Below are 18,722 nucleotides of genomic sequence, written 5' to 3'. Positions count from 1 at the left end.
CTTTAGATTTAAGTTTCTCATCAAAATTTTATAATGAATTTCATAACATATACGTTCGTGTCAATAAAATTATGTTTCAATTTATGGATATATATAACACTGAAACATCTTACTACAAATGGCAATTATGATTGTTTGGGATAAATTGTATAAAGCTTATTTAAATATTGGAACTTATAAGGATTTATTTCAACATCTCTAAAATAATACAAAATTACTAACTGGTAATAGTAATTTTATGCGGTTATTTATTTAATTATAATTTCGAATGAAATTCAATGATTTACTAAGTGATTTACAAGTAGAAGAGAAGAGGGGTTTGAGAATGTTTCTGGAAGGACGGAGTTCTTAATTAAGTAGTTAATACTATACTATAGTATATACATACATTTTTATTAACGTGTATTATTTGATATTTTGCTGAAAAAAGACTTTAATTTATTTTGAATAGTAAGTATTATCTACTGTATTCATAGATTTTACAAAAAATGCTTGTCACATCTAGAAATGAACCGATTTAATGTAAAAAAAACAACCCTTATCTCTTGGGTCGCCCTGTATATATGTTTATACTTCAGAGAAACATTTTGCTATTATCAACTTCGCAATAGCGTTACTATGCCAACATTTTGATAATACTTAATCTACTATTTGACAAATATGTACGTGCGTAATCCACATACATGCCAAAGTTTTAATCACTTATTACTACCAATTATCAATTTTCATCAAAACAAATAATTTAATACATAAAAATATAACTAAAAACTAACCTTAAAATTTAATAATTAAAAAATATTATTAAAAGCAGTCCCTTTAGGCAAGGTTCCGAAGATACTGGCAGCGTTCCCCCTTTGAATAGCTAGACTAATGCCTTGTGCGAGGTAGCTGCTTAATTGCCTATCTAATCTGTTATTTAGACATGCGTCGGGTTGTCTCTCTCCCTAAAATATGGCGAGGGGGCCAATGGCTGGCCATGCGTCATACTCGTGAACGGGTGCTACTTGTGGTGACTGGTCGTACTTGAATTCGTGTTTGCGGTGATATTAGTTGTTTATACTACGTCTTTGCGTGTTGTTCTCACGAGTACGTAAGTGCGTGCTCCTATTTCACCATGCCTCCTGCTGATAGAGGACAAATCTTTGTTTTTAATTTTTTTAATTTTTTATTTTTTATTCTTTATTACTCAATATGTCATATGGAACATGGTGTAGTGGTTGCAGCTCCTTACAAGCACTGTGTAAAAAAAAACTTGGCGATTAAAAAGAGTGGCGGAGAGTTTATTGCCAGTTCTTCTCTTCCGTTCTACGCCCTTGATTTGAGAACTGGCAGTAAATGTAAAATTAAATTCATTTAAGATTTCTTTTTTTGACGTTCATAAGTGTACATTGTTACCTACATGAATAAATAAATTTTGAATTTGAATTTGAATTTGAATTTGAATTTGATAACGTTATTGTTCAAACACCACGTTACTGTAAATAAGACTATACGGACAGAAGATTTTGCTTTCTATAATAAGATTTAATAAGCTCTCACAATCTCGAGTTTAACGCTTAATTATAATGTTAGTCTAGACGTCGTAATTGGCAGATTTTGCATATAAATTAGTATATTTTGATTGCGAATTGGATACGTCCTCGATTTTACTAATATTCCTCGCTCAAGTGTTGCGAGAGTGACCAGTAAGAGTATGTTATCGGTATTATGAATCTTGTGAAAACTTTGGTAATTGATTAAGAATTATAAGATTACGACATACTTTAAAGCAAATTTTATGTTAAATCGATAACCAATTTTATAGTAGTGAAAACTTTTTAAAATTAAAATAAAGACAAATTGAATTAAAATTGTTAAAATCATTCATTTTTGTTTAGTTATTCATCACATTCGAAATTTAAAGAAATAATTGTAGGATTATTAACATATTGACATTTAACTAACAAACAAAAAATCCTAAGCAAATTACCATATTACCCTAGTTTAGTGGTAAGCGAAAACTGCACTGCCTGTACCATTGTCATTGATTAAAAGCAATATATATATAAAAAAATAATATAATAATTAATTGTCTTCCAATGCTTACAATTTTTATATATTTTAATTTATAAATTTAGATTTACCCGATTAACTCGATCTGCTAACTGCCTTTCATACACGGGTGAAGATACAAGAAGCCGAGGCAATTTTCTTTACATGAAGGGGTAATAATCTTTTAACCTTTCTTTAGGGACTAAAAAGTATACATATATACATGATATAGTAACATACAATAAGCCACTGCGTCCCAAATTTGCCTGATTGCGTACCTGATAGGCTAGGATGTAGGGGTCCCACAAAAAAAAAACAATTATGAATGTTAGTCAATCCAGATTTACAAATTGAGGGTATTTAACTCACGAAAACTGGTATATCTCTCCGCTACTATTTTTAATCGCCAAGTTTAACGATATTCATGTAAGCAACTGTTTATTATTTGTCTTTACTCTGGCTGGCTTCGCAAACTGGACTATGAATGTGGACTTTTTCTATCGGAGAAAATTGAAAACCTAAAATAAATATACTTAGGACATTTAGGCTGCCAGGTATGCTAGATAAGAGATCATTTCCTTCACTATTATCTACTATCTAGACAAGGTAACGCACAGATTTTGCAACAACGAGTGTTGTAATAGATTTAATTGTCTTTGGTTTCACACGCTTCATATTTGTAACACTTTATTATCCTTATTTATTTATTTACTGTGGTAAAAGAAGTAAAATATGCTTAATAAATAGCCGAACTTACTATCCATAGTAAAAAGAGATTAAAAAATTTCAGCGACTTTAAATAAAGGCAAACAAAGAAAGATATAATAATATATATTACATATATTTCAGAAATAGAGAACTCAAAAATTTGTGAAACGATTGACTGGAAGTTTTGGGCAAACATACATGTTCGTTAACCTGTGCTTGGAAGCCAAGTAATTTTTTATAAAAAAAACATTAAAAAATTAAAGAGGATTATTTAGTTATTAATCTAATTACTTAATTATTCAGTAATTAATAGTATAAGTTACTGTTTAGTTACAATACCCTTTTAAATACTTTAAATCAGAATTAAACTTATCAGGCATTAGATCGTAAGGCAACGTAATTTAAATATAAATCTATAATAACACGACTTATATTGGCACCAGTACCACTTTACATCAGATGACTCACGTCCCTCTAGCCCGTTTGTCCAATATTCTATAAAAAACTTTCCAAGTCTTAAACAACAACAAAGCAAGCACGTTCAAGCTATTTTTTCCTATTCACTTCTTGTCCAAGGACTAACATTTGAATTTTCAACTAATATAGGTCAAGTTCAGTACTAAAATACAGTATGAATACTGATCTATTCACATTCTTTCGTAATTTTGCCTTACGTGATTGAATTTGCTTTCAAACGATTTTATAGAAATAGAACGTTGAACAAAATAGCACCTTTGTAAAACCGACATAGCTTAGGCTATCTTGAAGACTATTATAATACTTCGAACGAAGAGCTCAAAAAAGCTGTAAGCTGAACATACTCTTTAAAAAATGTTATTTAAAATAACAGCAGTATATATAGGGCGCAAAAAATGCTTTAAAAATCCTAGAATGATTAATTCAATAATTCCTATAACCGACGAGCATGTATGTGAATGTGATGAAACTGGATAAAGTAATAGAGGTATGTCAGGACCGTAGCAATTGGAGCTTTGTGGTTATAATTTTTAATTTGCCATTTGGGTAACATAATCTTGTGTCATTTCAGACAAGCATTGATGGTCGAGATGACCATTCTGGTAGCTGGTCTTTATCAAACATAATAAAATAGTTGCGAGAAAATATTCCATAACTATTTCCTTGAGTGAATGTGTTACGTACTCACACAGGAGTTATACGCGAACCACATATCTGCCACAAACCACTGGTTACGTCACAAGACTAGTCCATCTAACGAATCGTTGACATCGATACTATCTACTTCCTTTAACTCGTGTTTACTGAATAACTTTTGAACAGGAACGGTACTCCGTAAGCCCCAATAGCGATCCAAGTTTTTTTTTGAAGTTTTTGTTGTTAGTTGTTTTTTTTATATACTATACTTTTCGAAAAGTCTATGGGACGAAAATGACAAGAAATTAATTCTGTGTCTTTTTTTTAAATTGGTACTACCAATACGATTGAACTATATAGTTACCTATAATTAAGTCTGGCGTCGAAGGTTTGAATTGATGATTTGAGCTGTTTGTCTTTTGAATAATTGTCGAGGCAAGGCGATTTTTGTGAGAATTCTTTAGAATGTTTTTCTTCGCCATACAGCACAAGTATCACTTAACATAGTTACTTTTTGCGAGATATTGTTATAGATACGCCTTATGTTTTATGTACCAGGGAAATTAAAAAAATAATAACCTACTAGGAGGTTCCTGAAAAACACTTCTCACCTTCGCACCGTTTTACTATATATACAATAGCCTGATACGTGTTACGTAAGGTATTTTGGCAATAAACAAAGTTATTATTATTTGCAATCGAATGACCGAAACTAATACCTCGAGAAATTGTAATCAAGTTATTTTGAAAGATAAATATGTGATCAAATTTCAAAAATAGTCCTTAGTATTAATTATTATTAATAACAACGGGTGTTTCTAATAAACACTTCAACTGAAGTTAGTATCCCATACAAAAGAAATCTTCTATTAATTTTGAGGCAATATTGAAGTATGTTACATACCCTATCATCAGTTTATATAATGTTTGATGGATGGCTCTATGCGCAATCAATATGCTGCGTGGGTGATAAAAATAATAGTTACAGTTACCTTTCATAGCTAATACATAGTTTAGTAAGAGCTTCATTGGACAAAATTTTAATAAAAATGTATACAAATATATGTACAGAAGAGTGGTATTAATTACAGAATTAAAGCAATTAAAAATAAGAAGAAAACAACAACGCAACAGAATAATAAAGTTTAATTTTTGTAAAAGTTGACTTTGTTGTAAGATGGATATGCATATATAATTTTTCTCGCTAAATGCTAGAAAAAGCGAGAAATTTTTAGTACATAGTTCTGTCGCTCGCAAAACTTATAGTCTGGAATATCCGTCCCAGTTTTTACAATTCAACAAACATTATTTACGTACTAACATGCTTAGGCTTCATAAACAATGAAGAAAGGAATGTGTTAAAGTTTCAGAGAAAGGAGATTGAAGATTTTAAAATTCCAAAAATTCATTAGAGAATTGTTTAAACCCGTTCTTATTGTAGTGTTTGCAATTGTCTCCATGGTAACCGCTACGTATTGATTGAAATAAGCGGTGAGTTAATTCTGAATATAAATATTTGATTGTGTTTACAGTGCGTGCATGTGCAATTGTAAATACCAATGCAGTGCGGGTTTCGAGAACCTTTGAACTCTTCGATTTTCTCAATCGCAGACCATCCCGAGTACAGGTAGTAAAGAGAGGGGCTCGTTGATAAATAGATGCGAACGCGCACCACAAGTAACTGGTAGTTTTGTTTTGACGGCGTCCGCCTCACATCGAAATGAGGTCGCTGGCTATTACGGTGGGTGTTGTGATGTGTTTGTGATCTAGTGCTAAACTTTAGCGATTTTTACGTTTTTATTGTGTTTTTTAATCGAAAGCTTTGCGTATCTGTAGTAATTGTAGTTTTTTTAACTTTAATTAATCCATCTCGATTAATTAAAGGTTTACTGTAGGGAGTCAACTGAATTACTTTAGTCCGCTTAATTTTCAGCAAAATAGAAAAATGTGTCATTTAAACGTTAATTTGAAAACATGAAATAGATTTCCATTCAATTAAATGTATTTGTAAAATGTATTGAATATTGTCCAGGAAATTTGTATAAAAAATAAATCCAAATCGAAAATAAAGGTATAGAAATATTTTCAACTTTCGGAATCCACAATAAAATCGCAATTGTTTTTACATAAACGCGAGGAGTTTTAAAATTTAGGCTCGTAGTGGTTTTTTAAAAATTATTTAGTTGTAAAAAAACTGCATTGATTTGGATGTAATACTGAAGCAAGCATTCAAAGGCCGCATGTTTTTTGTAGTAAAAGCGGATTAAGACTCAATCTAAGGGATGCGAGCGCATTCATCGTCTTTTGATTTCCCGAAGGTTTTCTTCAAACCGCATTAAGATGAGATACAATTTTTTTAATTCAAATACTCCGTATTTTACCTATTTTTGTTCTTTTTGACGCGTATTCCGAGTGAAAGAACGCACTTAAAATATATTGACGTTCATTTAATTTCATACAGATATTGAATTTTATTGAACTATAGTTGGGCTGCTTCTTATTAATACAAGCCTTTGCTAATTGCTTGTTATTTGCTCAAACAAATTTAAACAAAAGATCTTCCATAATAAGAACATTAAGATCAAAACTAAATAATTTAATAAAACTTAACAAAATCTTGTATAGATTATTAAGGTAACGGAATTTTTTCAATAATATCATCTTGAGAGATGTGAGCATAAAATGAAAGTAATGTCAAAAGGTTCACTGATATCTAAAATACTACAGTGATTTGTATACTTGTATGTGGTATTAGGTCGCGGCGTTTCATATAATAATAATAAAAAAAACATATATAGAAATTAATTTAACCGACGATTTAGACGAGTAAACCCTTGTTAAACTGGACTCTCTGGAGTATTTGTATACTTTTAAAATGGTGAATAAATTTGATCCATTCCCTTTAATAAAGGATAAATACCATAAAGGTTAGAACACTTCTTGTGACAGTCTGACATACCACACGATTAAAAATCTAAGTAGGCATCGGGTTACCACGTAACTCGTAAAGCGATTCCGATTTCAAAACTTCGATTTCGTATGTAAATAGATTACGTCAGCTTTCGGTTCGTCCTTTTGTTTTCTCGGTTTTTCTACGAAGATATTGGTTTTATAGAGTAGAGCTGGTTATCAATTTTTGGGTATTTCACTATCGTGGAAACATATCTATATTCCATATATATATTTATATTAATTCCGTAGACACTTGTCAGTGTGTGTTATATAAATAGGTTGTATATGTCACTGAAAAAAAAATGTTATGACTTCAAATATATTAAAACACCCTTACAACAAGTCTTATTTTTCGCCAATGAACCCTTCTAGTTATATGAATTATGAAAAATTATTAATGAATTAAAATAAAATCAATTGTTCGCAGTTATGGGTGGCAGTAGCCATTGCAGTTGCCGTTGCGGTACCCGTCAAGGAAACTGATGCTGAAGTATCAAGAGAAAAAAGATCACCATTTGGATGGCATTCTGAACCCGAACCTGTTTGGGAGAAGAAACTTATATGGCGCGAAGAATGGAAAAAGACGTGGAAGAAAGAAGCAAAAGTTGAATGGAAAATTGAACACGTAAAGGAGAAAATACCAGCTTGGAAAACGGAAAAGGTCCAACAATGGCGAGAAAAACAAGTGCCCGCTTGGAAAATTCAGAAAAAACCTATCATTAAGGAAATTCAAGTGCCCATAACCAAGGAGATTAAAGTTCCGGATTGGAAAAAGGTTAGTATGATACGATACGAAGTTTTTTCATATATACTGTTTGACCATAATAGTGTTATTGTCGGAAGTTCTTGGAAGACGCCATTTTCTTTTGCTTTAGTTATTGAGAATAAACATAAGTAGCGTATAGAAGTACTCCTTAAAATATTTTTACGTAAGTTATCTGATGTCAAACTGAACCTCAAAAATACAGTAATAATAATGTATCTTTATTCAACAGCAGGCAAGAAGAACTGGCAAGAAATTTTCCGCCACTCTTTTTAATCGCTAAGTTTTTGTTATTCGAACACAACACATAAACACGCTCTCCATAGCTCAGTACTTAAATTCTACCAATATTTATTTTGTTTTTTCATACATTGGATAGTATAATTACTGTATTAATTAAAATCAAATTTCTAAATTAAAAAATGACCAAACTTTTTGGTACCTACGTAATAACAGTATTGGCATAATTGTATTTCAAATAAAAAGCTTCTAACGCGAATATTATTTCTTTAAACATTTTATCATTTTCCAATTGTATAAGCAGATATTTTACTCGCGACACTTACGTAATAGTGTTAAAGTGTCCTTATTTTGCCTGCCACGGTCCAAGCAAGCATAATTAAGTTTATCACCATATCCAGCTAAATTGTCCCTTCTTAACAGATTTATAAACCAATTTGGCGTGAGATCCAAATTCCCGTGACAAAAACTTACCAAGTTCCGGAATGGAAGCAGAATTACGTGCCTGAATGGGTCAAAGAGGGCGTGCCCGGAGAGAAATATTTAGGCAAAGATCATCATGGCTGGGAATACACCAGCCACGATCTTTGGAGGAAGAAGTTAGTGTGGCGCCCTGTTTGGAAGAAAGTACATAAAACTGTGCACAAACAGGAATGGGTAAGCTTTCCTTTTAATTCTTCATTTACCATAGTCCAAAGAACGCGTCATATTCCTTTACCCTTCATATTTATTGCCATGGTGGTCAGTATGTTTATTCATATAAATTTGAATAATATCAATGCTATTCTCAAAATCTGTATACAATAGTTTAACACACAAATTCTCTCATAACTCAGTTTAGATTAGGTTATTATACAATTGAAGGAAATAATAATATGGTCTCTTGGTCTCCTGGAACAAATCGCTTAGCTGTTATAATTATAATTTAACAAGCTGACCCGGCGAACTTTGTTCCGCCTTAATGGCAATAAATAAGCAGTTTGTTTTTTTTTATTGGAAAAAATACAAAAAAATTAAATACCTACATTATATTATTTCTGTATTTTAGTACATAGGCTGCTCTTCACTTAAGTACCTTGTGATACACGACATTTTTTGTTTTATTATCAGGCGCAAAAACAAACAACGCTGATGGTCTTCCGACCCGTGAACATGCCACGTATAATTGACCATGGGAAAAACATGAATGTTCTAGATTTAAACCACAAACTTTTACGGATTGGCCTTGTGATTAGTTGATGGTCATGGCAAATGCAAGACGTATCGGAAATTGAAGTCTTTTAAATTCTAACGGCATATCGGTTGGGATCATCGGGATCCTCGGAATAAGAACTTCCTCACCTGTGAATTTTCCTATCATTATCGTAGCGTAAATTACATTGTTCTTCAATTTTCTAACCACCAAACGCATACCGTTGCACAGTTTTGGTTGGTTTATGTTTCGAAGCATGATTACTACGGAGCCAACCTTTAGGCGTAAATTGTGCGGTGGTAGGTAAGCCAGGCACGTCCAAAGAGTTTAAAAATTCAATTGAATAGTTGGTGGCTTCATCTTCATTTGTGACGCAGTGAATAGATTTGAATGAATGCATTGTTCCAATGATCTTATTTTGAATTATGTAGTTCAGGTCATCTACATCTTTATTCTTAGCCGCTAAAATTGCTCCCTCACTCAACCATTCATTATTTTTGTAGTTAGAAATAATGTTTAGAAATACATTGTTGATAAGTTTGTCTTTTGATTCCATTCATCGACAGGTACTTGTCCATTACCGATAGTCAGCAAATGCTCCGAGAAATCTTCAGCAGATGTATCATTAAGCAATGTAACTCTCATGTTTGTTGTCAGCTGAAGTTTCTTCACATAGCGCCATAGATTTGACGATTTGAGGCAAGCGTTTATTTTGTCGACAGCCGTAGATCTTGGAATTACTGGCAGTATTTGGCGGAAATCGCCAGACAGTAAAATCATTGCTCCTCCAAAACATCTCGAGTAATTGCGTAAATCTTTTAATATTCGGTTAAGTGCTTCTAATGCACGTTTATGCGCCATTGTGCATTCGTCCCAGATGATGATATATATATAATATATATATATATATATATATATAGATATTTAGATATAGATTCTTGCACAATATAGTCAAAATAAGAAAATAAAACATATTTCTCCTCCGCTAGTGATTAGAATAGTTTTTTTTTTTTGATCATATAGATCAATATAGACAAAGAAAAAGAAATGAATGAGGAAAAAACATGATTGAACTGTATATATTGTAATAATTTGTGTGGTCGTTATAGCAAACTGAGAAGAAGCTTGAGTGGAAGGAAGAATGGCAGCAGATATGGCGTAAAGAACACAAAACGGAATGGGTAACACAGAAGAAGGAAGAATGGGTTGAAGAGAAGGTTCAAGTGTGGAAAACAATTAAGCAAGAAGTTTGGGTGCCAGTAAAAAAGCAGGTGTGGTTGGAGAAAACAAAAGAGGTCAAAGTCCCTGTGACACACTACGTTAACGTTCCCGTCTACAAGAAAGTTTGGACTCCCGTGTGGGTCACACAAGAACATCACGATCACCATGAACATCATGGATGGGATTAAATTTAGGTAGGAGCCATATAGTGTACATATAGATACCAAACATAGTCATTTGTTAACTAATTGTTACCAATAAATCCAAGGAGCGCATAAGCGGCGTACGCAAACGCGAATTCACATGATTACTAAATCAAATTAGCCTACATAAAAATCCCCTTATATGGTGTCCCATAGTATTGTTATTTACATCGAGAACCGCGAACTTTAGAAATTGGCGAAATTATGGCTGCGAATTTTTTTCTTTTCTTTTGCGTGCGCCCCTTCGATTTAACCAAAGCGCAAATTGTATAAACGATATATAAAGAAAATTGTTTGGCCTGTCTTAGGTCAATGCAAATTAATATTTCCAAAACGGTTCTTGCACATTTTTTGTGTGTGTAAATAATCTCAGATACGCAAGCTAATGTTTTGGATATTCGACATTTGTCGATCCGATTATAATATTTTTATAGGTATATTTAGTTGTAATTGTACAGTTTGTGCTCTTTTTTATAACATAATAGAGATTATAAAAATTTTGTTCTTCATGTTTTAGTTTTATAGATTCCAGAGTTCAATGTTTCTATAAATGAAATTTGTATCAAACTAAATAAATCCTCGTAATATGAAAGCTAACTCATGAAGGACTTTTTACCACCTCTTTGTTATCTTTATTAAAGATTTTTTTATCATATTGATATAATGACCAAAAATTACTTCATTTGATTTTGAAAATATTATACAAATATGTAATACCTTGTGTATTTTTATTTGCCTTTTCGTGTTAAAATTTATACATCCACAGATTGGGCATCAGTATATTGCAGTGAGTATATTATTAAAACAGTCAATATAAACTATATGCCAAACGAATATACGAATATATGTACGAAAAAAATATTGCATATACGGGTTATGCATTATGGATCCATCTATTATTAACATTCGAAACAATATAAAAATACGTGAGAGATATATGATATGCATAAAATTATAATTTTATTAATATAACCTTATATAACTAACAAAAAACAATAGCTAAAAATAAAAACAAAAAAAATTTTAGCAAAATATATTATTTTAGTATTATAAAGAAATTCCTTTACGCAAGGTTCCGAAGATAATGGCAGCGTTTCGTCTTTGCATAGCTAGACTTACAATTTTATTTTGTATATATTATAATATGCTCATAAGAGAGCAACAATTAGTTTTGATAATAATAATCATAAAACAAAACTTAAAAATAATACCAACAGAAACTAATTGTAAACTTACCGAAGCAAACAGTCTAGAAAACTTGTATGAATGTATAAAATATATTTTAGACCGTGTTTTTTATAACTTTTAGAAGAGACGGTAGGGTAATTGCTAACATACGATGTGATATTCCTTTCTACCAAGCGCAAATTCTAGTTATAAACTTAAAATAATTTGATGCTTAAGACTTTTAGTGGACATACAATGACCACTATTTGGGCATTGACTTGTTTAGGTTATCGCGGAATGTGGTTAAAAAATGTATTAAGAATATACATAGCGCAAAATCATCTACATCACAAGCACGACCCACATACACACCATCATGTACACACCCACACTTTGCCCCATTACACAACACAACCAATTTAGGCTTAATTAATTAAATTTAATCAGTTAGTTAATTGTATTAAATACTTTCTTTGTTTGTTCCCTTTTGTAAATCTTTTTGTTATATAATGTATGTATTCCATCTGTGGCTATGTTCTCGGTGTATTTGTTTGCTATTATATGTATTTTGTGTTAGCTGTAGGAGTACAAAATAAATAAATAGAAAGACTAAATAAAGAAACTGAAGAAAATGTGCGTCAAGCCTACGACGAATAGACAGCCACCCATGCTGATTTCGGTAATCAGATATATTATCTCTTAATTGGTTCTCTTCTTTGACAAACATTGACGATTTTGGTTTGGAAAGCTATGAAAAAATCACGGGATAATTGAAACAACAAAACCTCTGTAACACGATTGAAATCTTCTGTTTGTCACAAGATATTCAATGTAAAACCGACAACGAATCGCATCGAATGTTATATACATATAGCCTATCTGTCTGGCAAATCGCAGAAGCATGACATGTGTACGTCGAAATTCAGGACGATTACGTCCTACATCTTAGTTGGTAACTGTGTGATTTTTATAAAAAACGAAAAGCAAAAGTCAATCCACGACTTACGCAGTGTTGAAAGTCATAGGTCATGTGAATAAAATAAAAGGTTAAAAATCGGTGTTAACATTTTTATGAGTAATGTTATTATTATTATAATATTCTACACGTTATTTCACTTTAGGCGAACTTTAATTTAGAATTGGTTCTGACAACAGCTATAAAAACCTTCACCATCTTGGAACAATGTACGCTAATTTTTCCTAATCAAGAATTTAAAAATACTTGACCATTCTGGAAATGTACTCTATCTATCAACACCCATGGTTTGCTCATATTATTATAGTAACTGGCAAAGTCAAAACACATAACTTGAAAATTGTAGATTGTTATTTTCTTTGGTTCCAAAAAAAGCAAACTTTTAGTATGCTTGTTGCAAAGCAATATGTTTATATTGCGATGCACGGAACGCGGTCTAGAGGAAGGATCACGCACAAGATTGCTTGTAATCTATTGTAAACAGTTTTGTTAAATTGGCACGCAGATTGGAGATCGATCTTAAGATATGAATCAATCCAAGATTGTTTCAAATCTTAAAATAAGGATACATCATTAATGTTGGGTCTTAATTATATTAATCCAGTGGATAACTTTTTATGTGTGACCTGAAATTGGTTATAATTTTTCTTTCCTAAGGTTTATACTTGACAGCTGTAAGACAAGCTTACAGTACCAATTTGGTGTTAATACGCATATTGAAACGTTTATATGCATTCCGTAATACTATGGGAACACTGGTTTCCTCTTGTGTAGCGACCCAAACTAGGCCTGAGAATTATTCTATCCACTTTAAAACAACAACAAGGTTATAAAGCATTTATATATATATATATATGTTTACTGAAGTGCGAAATGAAGGTGAGTTAAGTCCTTGAAACGGGGAAATTGTCAAATATCAAACGATTCGTTGAAAAAATTTACAGGTCTTCTCTGACAAATTGTATAGTTTTTTTTTGAATTATTGAATTGAAATTCAAAAAATTTGAATTTATTGCTTTAATGGAAATCGTATTAAACTTACGTTTTTGGTTACAAATAAACCGTTATTTTTCTCTTTCTTTTCTGAATCACTGAATGTCATTTATATAGGAATATTAGGTTCAACAAAATGCGATGTAGACTGTATTTATAAAATTTATACGAATAAAAATACAAAAATATATAAGCAAGCTTTCTGCGCTTTTCATTGAATGCTGGATACATCTAGTTATTCAACAAATATTAATTACCTACACTTCTCGACGTACAGTCGAACAAAGGTTTATTGCTACGTCAGAGCAATGCAAGCGGGACACGGGAATTTGTTACACTTCTTGTTGAAATTTCCATGAAAATCACAGTTAAATCGTACGCCGAGAAATGTTTTGTGCTAAACGTATTCTATTAAAGCATTACTGACCATCGAAAATATCATCAAAAGACCAAGACTATTATTACCGCATACCTACTATGCTCATAAAATCTTAAATTAAATGATCACACGTGGATAGGCTAAAACTAACCGGAATTGGTACTCATTGAGGGCGGAATCCTATTGTCTGAAACGAAGATTGTAGAAATCGCAGGGCTTAGAAAAAGTAGGACAAATGCTTCCGCAATTATAATGCGTTTATCTAGAGCTATAAAATGTCCACTTTCACTCTGTTAATTGTTCAACAACAATGCGAGCACACTAAATTCTCATGTTACTTATATTACGTAGCTCGAAGCCGCACCTCTCATGTTATTTTATATATTATGGCGCCAACTAAAGCAGAGGACGGCTGCTTCTGACGGCATATCTCGTCTTCGCACGGATGTTTTAAACACATATTTTGGTAATAAAAATAATAATAGCTTGTTTTAGTCAAGCATAATATAGCATTAAAGAAATATGATTTAAGTAGTTAAAAATATACAAATCTTATTATAAAGTTTATTTTACAGTAATACGGAGGCTTCTGTGACTTTGTTTCTTCTTTGTCTATTAGTTTGTTTTTTTATTATTACTATTTTTGGTATTGTATTGGTTTTTTTGATTATCATATATATAAAATTCTTCTGTTCGACCAAATCTTATGAATTTTTTATGCATATTCAGTAAGTCTGTGAATCGGCTACTATCGATCTTTCAACCCCCTTAATAACAAATCCAAACCCCCTATAATTTCAGCCCATCGTATTTTTTAGACAAAACTTTTTGTTTTTATAAAATATATTACATATATTTTCATTTATTAAATGAAATAACGAAATTCGCACAATTAATGTTTAAAAATACAAATCACAAAGGCATTCGGCATTTTTTAAATTTTGGTAATTATTTTTTGCTAAAACAAATATAATTAAGATAATTTCAGCTTAAATCAGATAAGTTACAGAACAATGGATAGTTTATTCAGTAATTTGACGGATTTTAATATCGCTTTGGTCAAGGTGTAATTCATTTTGCTACGAAAACGAAGGAAGCACTTACAGGCCCATTGTTTCAAACTAAGCTGTCATATTGCTATTATGATTTGTTCTGAGCCAATGTTAGGGATTTGAATTGCCTTGAACCACGGGTCTGCTGAATACGACCAACCCAACACAACTTGGTACATTCGTAAAGGCACACCAATATGTTTATTAAATGTCATCTAACCACTGTCTCGATGCGTTCGAAGTCTAAAGTGATGTACATGTAATTTCTGTAAAACACAAAATAAGATATGTGGTAATAAAAATGTAAACAATTAAGTAATTTCTGCAAGCAATCAAAATGTGCCGCAAAACAAACGTACACACGGATTTTAAAATAGACGTACAAATTGCAAAAATAATGCGTTTGTGATATGTTGGGTACACAGTCCGTCTAAGCGTACCAGTTTTTTTTTAAAACAAGTACGGAGGAAGAACTTTCATCTTATCTGTTATCGGTATTGTCAATACATAGTATAAAACAAAGTCGCTTTCTCTGTCCCTATGTCCCTTTGTATGCTTAAATCTTTGAAACTACGCAACGGATTTTAATGCGATTTTTTTAATAGATATAGATAATATTTAAGATAGAGTGATTCAAGAGGAAGGTTAATATGTATAATAATATCCATTAAATAGTGGAGAAGTACTGTTGTTTTTGAGGTTTCTAATGTGATGTCGTAAATAATTAAATTTTTTCCGCTTACATTGCAAACGCAGGCTGAACCCTACGAGTTTTATCAATATAATGCAATAATAATAATAAGTATTGTACACATTGAAAAGGTCTACAAAAAAGTCCGTGATAGTATATTATGTCTCTTATGGATAACCCACATTTTTATATACAACGTTCACAGATTTTCTGTAGTGTATTTAGTATCAGCATTGCACCCGTGCGAAGCCGGGGCTGGTCGCTAGTATTGTATATAACATGTTGTATTACAATTCAGTCAATTGAATATTTAATGAAAAGAACGGGACCAATCACATGTTGACAGATCATGAATCACAGATCAGATTCTCATCTTTACAGATTTACTCCCAAACCCAATAACCTATCTCAATAGATGTTTAACAATTATTAGACAGCCGCAAGGCTCAAGTATTTCCTCCAATATTGTTTTATTTGGAATAGAGACTCTTGGGCTTCAAGGGCACAGACGCTTATTAAAGATTTAAGTTGGCGCCTGGTAGATAGTACTAGTGACGCCAGAGTTGGTGATGTTCGCTCAACGAAGGAGTATCGCAATACAACGAGGAAATGCTGCCGGCGTTAAAGGTACACAGCCACAGAGAGAATTTTATTTATTTAATTATAAGTAATCTAACAGCTTATACTTATACATATTATAATACAAAACACAATAAGATACACAAACAGATAAACAATATATGAATATAAACAGAAAACAAGCAAGTGCATTAATAGAAGATACATTAAAAAAAAACTAAAATAAACTGAAATGTAACATTTAAAAACAAATAATACTATAATTTAAAGGACTGATTAAACAAAATTAGAGTCTGACCGCTTCTTCAAGTACTTTTTTTTTAAATTTTATTAAATTTTCTATTAATTCATACTATGTCGGTTAAGAATATTGTAAATAATAAACAATTCTTTTTTTTAAGTAAACAAAATGATATAACTTTTAAATAAAAATAGAAATATTACACACATAAGAGAATAAATTCAATTAAATGTTTCTAAACAACAGTTGATTTGACACAAATTGTCATTACTATACGAATAAATTGTATGCGAGCTGGTTTAAATAATAAGTCTTGAGCAACTTGAAAAAAACATTTGTTTCTCAAATTATATGGAGGTACTAACAATGAGTTTCCTTTACACGTACAACACAGTGTACACACTTGAGAGTGAGTAAAGTAATTCCGCGTCTTTTTCGAAAGATATATTCTTTTAACCAGTAATAAATACTAAATATGGTTGATAAATAATATATTTTATTATGTTAATTAATTATTTTTACATAAACTGCGATTTTTGGGTAAACAATTGATTTTCAGTTTAATTAAAAATAAGGTTGATTACACACCTAGCCTAAGAGACTCCTGTCAGTAACATAATATAACTTTTGCTTTGATATTAAAATCCTTACGTTGCCTTGACATTTATTATATAAATAGAATACTTAAAATATATAATCAAGTAAGATATTCATTAAAATAATATACTGTCCAGTACAACTTTAGTAAAAATAAAGTACTTATATAATTATGATACCGTTTTTTTTTTGGGTAGTAAAAAATCATGCTAGTAAAAAAAGCTTCGGGACGTAACGGCTTAAAATAAAATTAATTTAACATAAGTGTTGCGGACACACACCAACAATCTGTGTATAACATACACAAAACTGAATTATAACAGCCAATTATGTTCAATATCTCTGATAAGTTTCGCCAATGGCAAAATTATACAAACTGTAGCACTAAACGATGCACTGTTGCTCAAGCAATGTAGACATTGAATACACAAAGAGCCGTCGGAAAGACAATTTTCAATTCACAAAGAGATTAGAGCGTTGTTAGGTAACAATGGTTAGAATTTGTGAATATATTTAATGTAGTAATTGTTAAACCATTTATTTTTCTTTTCATGTAAATAGTCTTAACTGAAAAAGTTTTTATTGTTCGCAGTCATTGATAGTCGACGATGCGCTCTGTGCACCACATATTTAATCGGTTTCTAATTTTATTATTAAAATTATTTATTTATTTTGTTCACTGCATGTAGAGGGAGCACTTGGCCGTCAAAGGCAAAGCCCAGGTTCATAACAGCTTTACCGCCTAATACTGCGCAGCATATAAACATAATATAGTTATAATTTTACTAAGAACATGACGTAATGTATGGAAAGTATGTTACGTGTCTGTAATTGTAGGTTATAAGTTCACGTCTCAAAACAAAGCTTGAATTACTATATTATGATGAAATATACCATAGTTCCGGCAATCTTTAATAGCCTTAAAGTCAAGCTAATGGCATTGAACAAAAAAACTGATTTAATATTTATAAGTGGTTTGGTTTCTATATTCTATATACATATATGTATAAGTCATTGGTACCATCTCAGATTTTTCATTATCGAACGAACTCGACCATTAAATAAATGTTTTTGTTACATGTCAATGAATAAGTAAATATTATTTTATTTTAAGAATATCATAATATACAACTAAGCTTATTGACAGCCTTTTGTCGTTGGTCAAAAATGGTAGTACTGTAATGTATAATGTTTTTTCTGTAAGCGCCATCTTTCGACAATGTTACAAAAGATGTATCCCTTTGTTATGCTTTGCGGACTGCGTCAGTATCATCATTCGCTATAATCACAATACGTCGGTAAAGCAGTACATTGCATAAAAGCATTTTTATGAATGGTAGAAAATAGATGTCTCTATGTGTGTGTAGCAGTAAACAATATTCTATTTAATATTTATTAAGAGTAGTGGTAAAAAATTTATAGAATATTTAGAAATAAAATACTCTTGACAGTTAGATCTTTTTGAATGAAATAAAACAATATTGTCACCGGTTTTCCCATAGTTACCAAGTTACTTTAATATTGGAGTAATAAAAAACATGAATATGCATTAATTATAAATATGTATATTGATTTTTAGAAATGGAACAACCGATAAGTTTTATCAAAGATATCTCATAGATTA

At 31.3% G+C, this 18,722-nt stretch overlaps 1 protein-coding gene across 1 annotated transcript; it reads left to right on the top strand.

Moving 5' to 3' along the window:
* Positions 1-5,478: 5,478 nt before the first annotated feature.
* On the top strand, positions 5,479-11,139 carry LOC111003376 (golgin subfamily A member 6-like protein 22). The gene is made up of 4 exons (XM_022273833.2): positions 5,479-5,593; positions 7,232-7,579; positions 8,231-8,464; positions 10,109-11,139. The coding sequence occupies exons 1-4, from the start codon at positions 5,573-5,575 to the stop codon at positions 10,406-10,408; spliced, it is 903 nt and encodes a 300-aa protein (XP_022129525.1). The 5' UTR covers positions 5,479-5,572; the 3' UTR covers positions 10,409-11,139.
* The last annotated feature ends 7,583 nt before the right edge of the window (positions 11,140-18,722 follow it).

This window comes from Pieris rapae, chromosome Z, assembly GCF_905147795.1.
Source record: "Pieris rapae chromosome Z, ilPieRapa1.1, whole genome shotgun sequence".
In the NCBI taxonomy this organism is placed as follows: Eukaryota; Metazoa; Arthropoda; class Insecta; order Lepidoptera; family Pieridae; genus Pieris; species Pieris rapae.
This window is presented reverse-complemented; position numbering and strand designations above follow the sequence as displayed.

Excerpts from the sequence above, each read along its gene's own strand:
- LOC111003376 (XM_022273833.2), top strand. The coding sequence starts at position 5,573 with ATGAGGTCGCTGGCTATTACG. Across the intron at positions 5,594-7,231 it reads TGAGGTCGCTGGCTATTACG|TTATGGGTGGCAGTAGCCAT; the intron begins GTGGGTGTTGTG and ends AATTGTTCGCAG. Across the intron at positions 7,580-8,230 it reads AAGTTCCGGATTGGAAAAAG|ATTTATAAACCAATTTGGCG; the intron begins GTTAGTATGATA and ends CCTTCTTAACAG.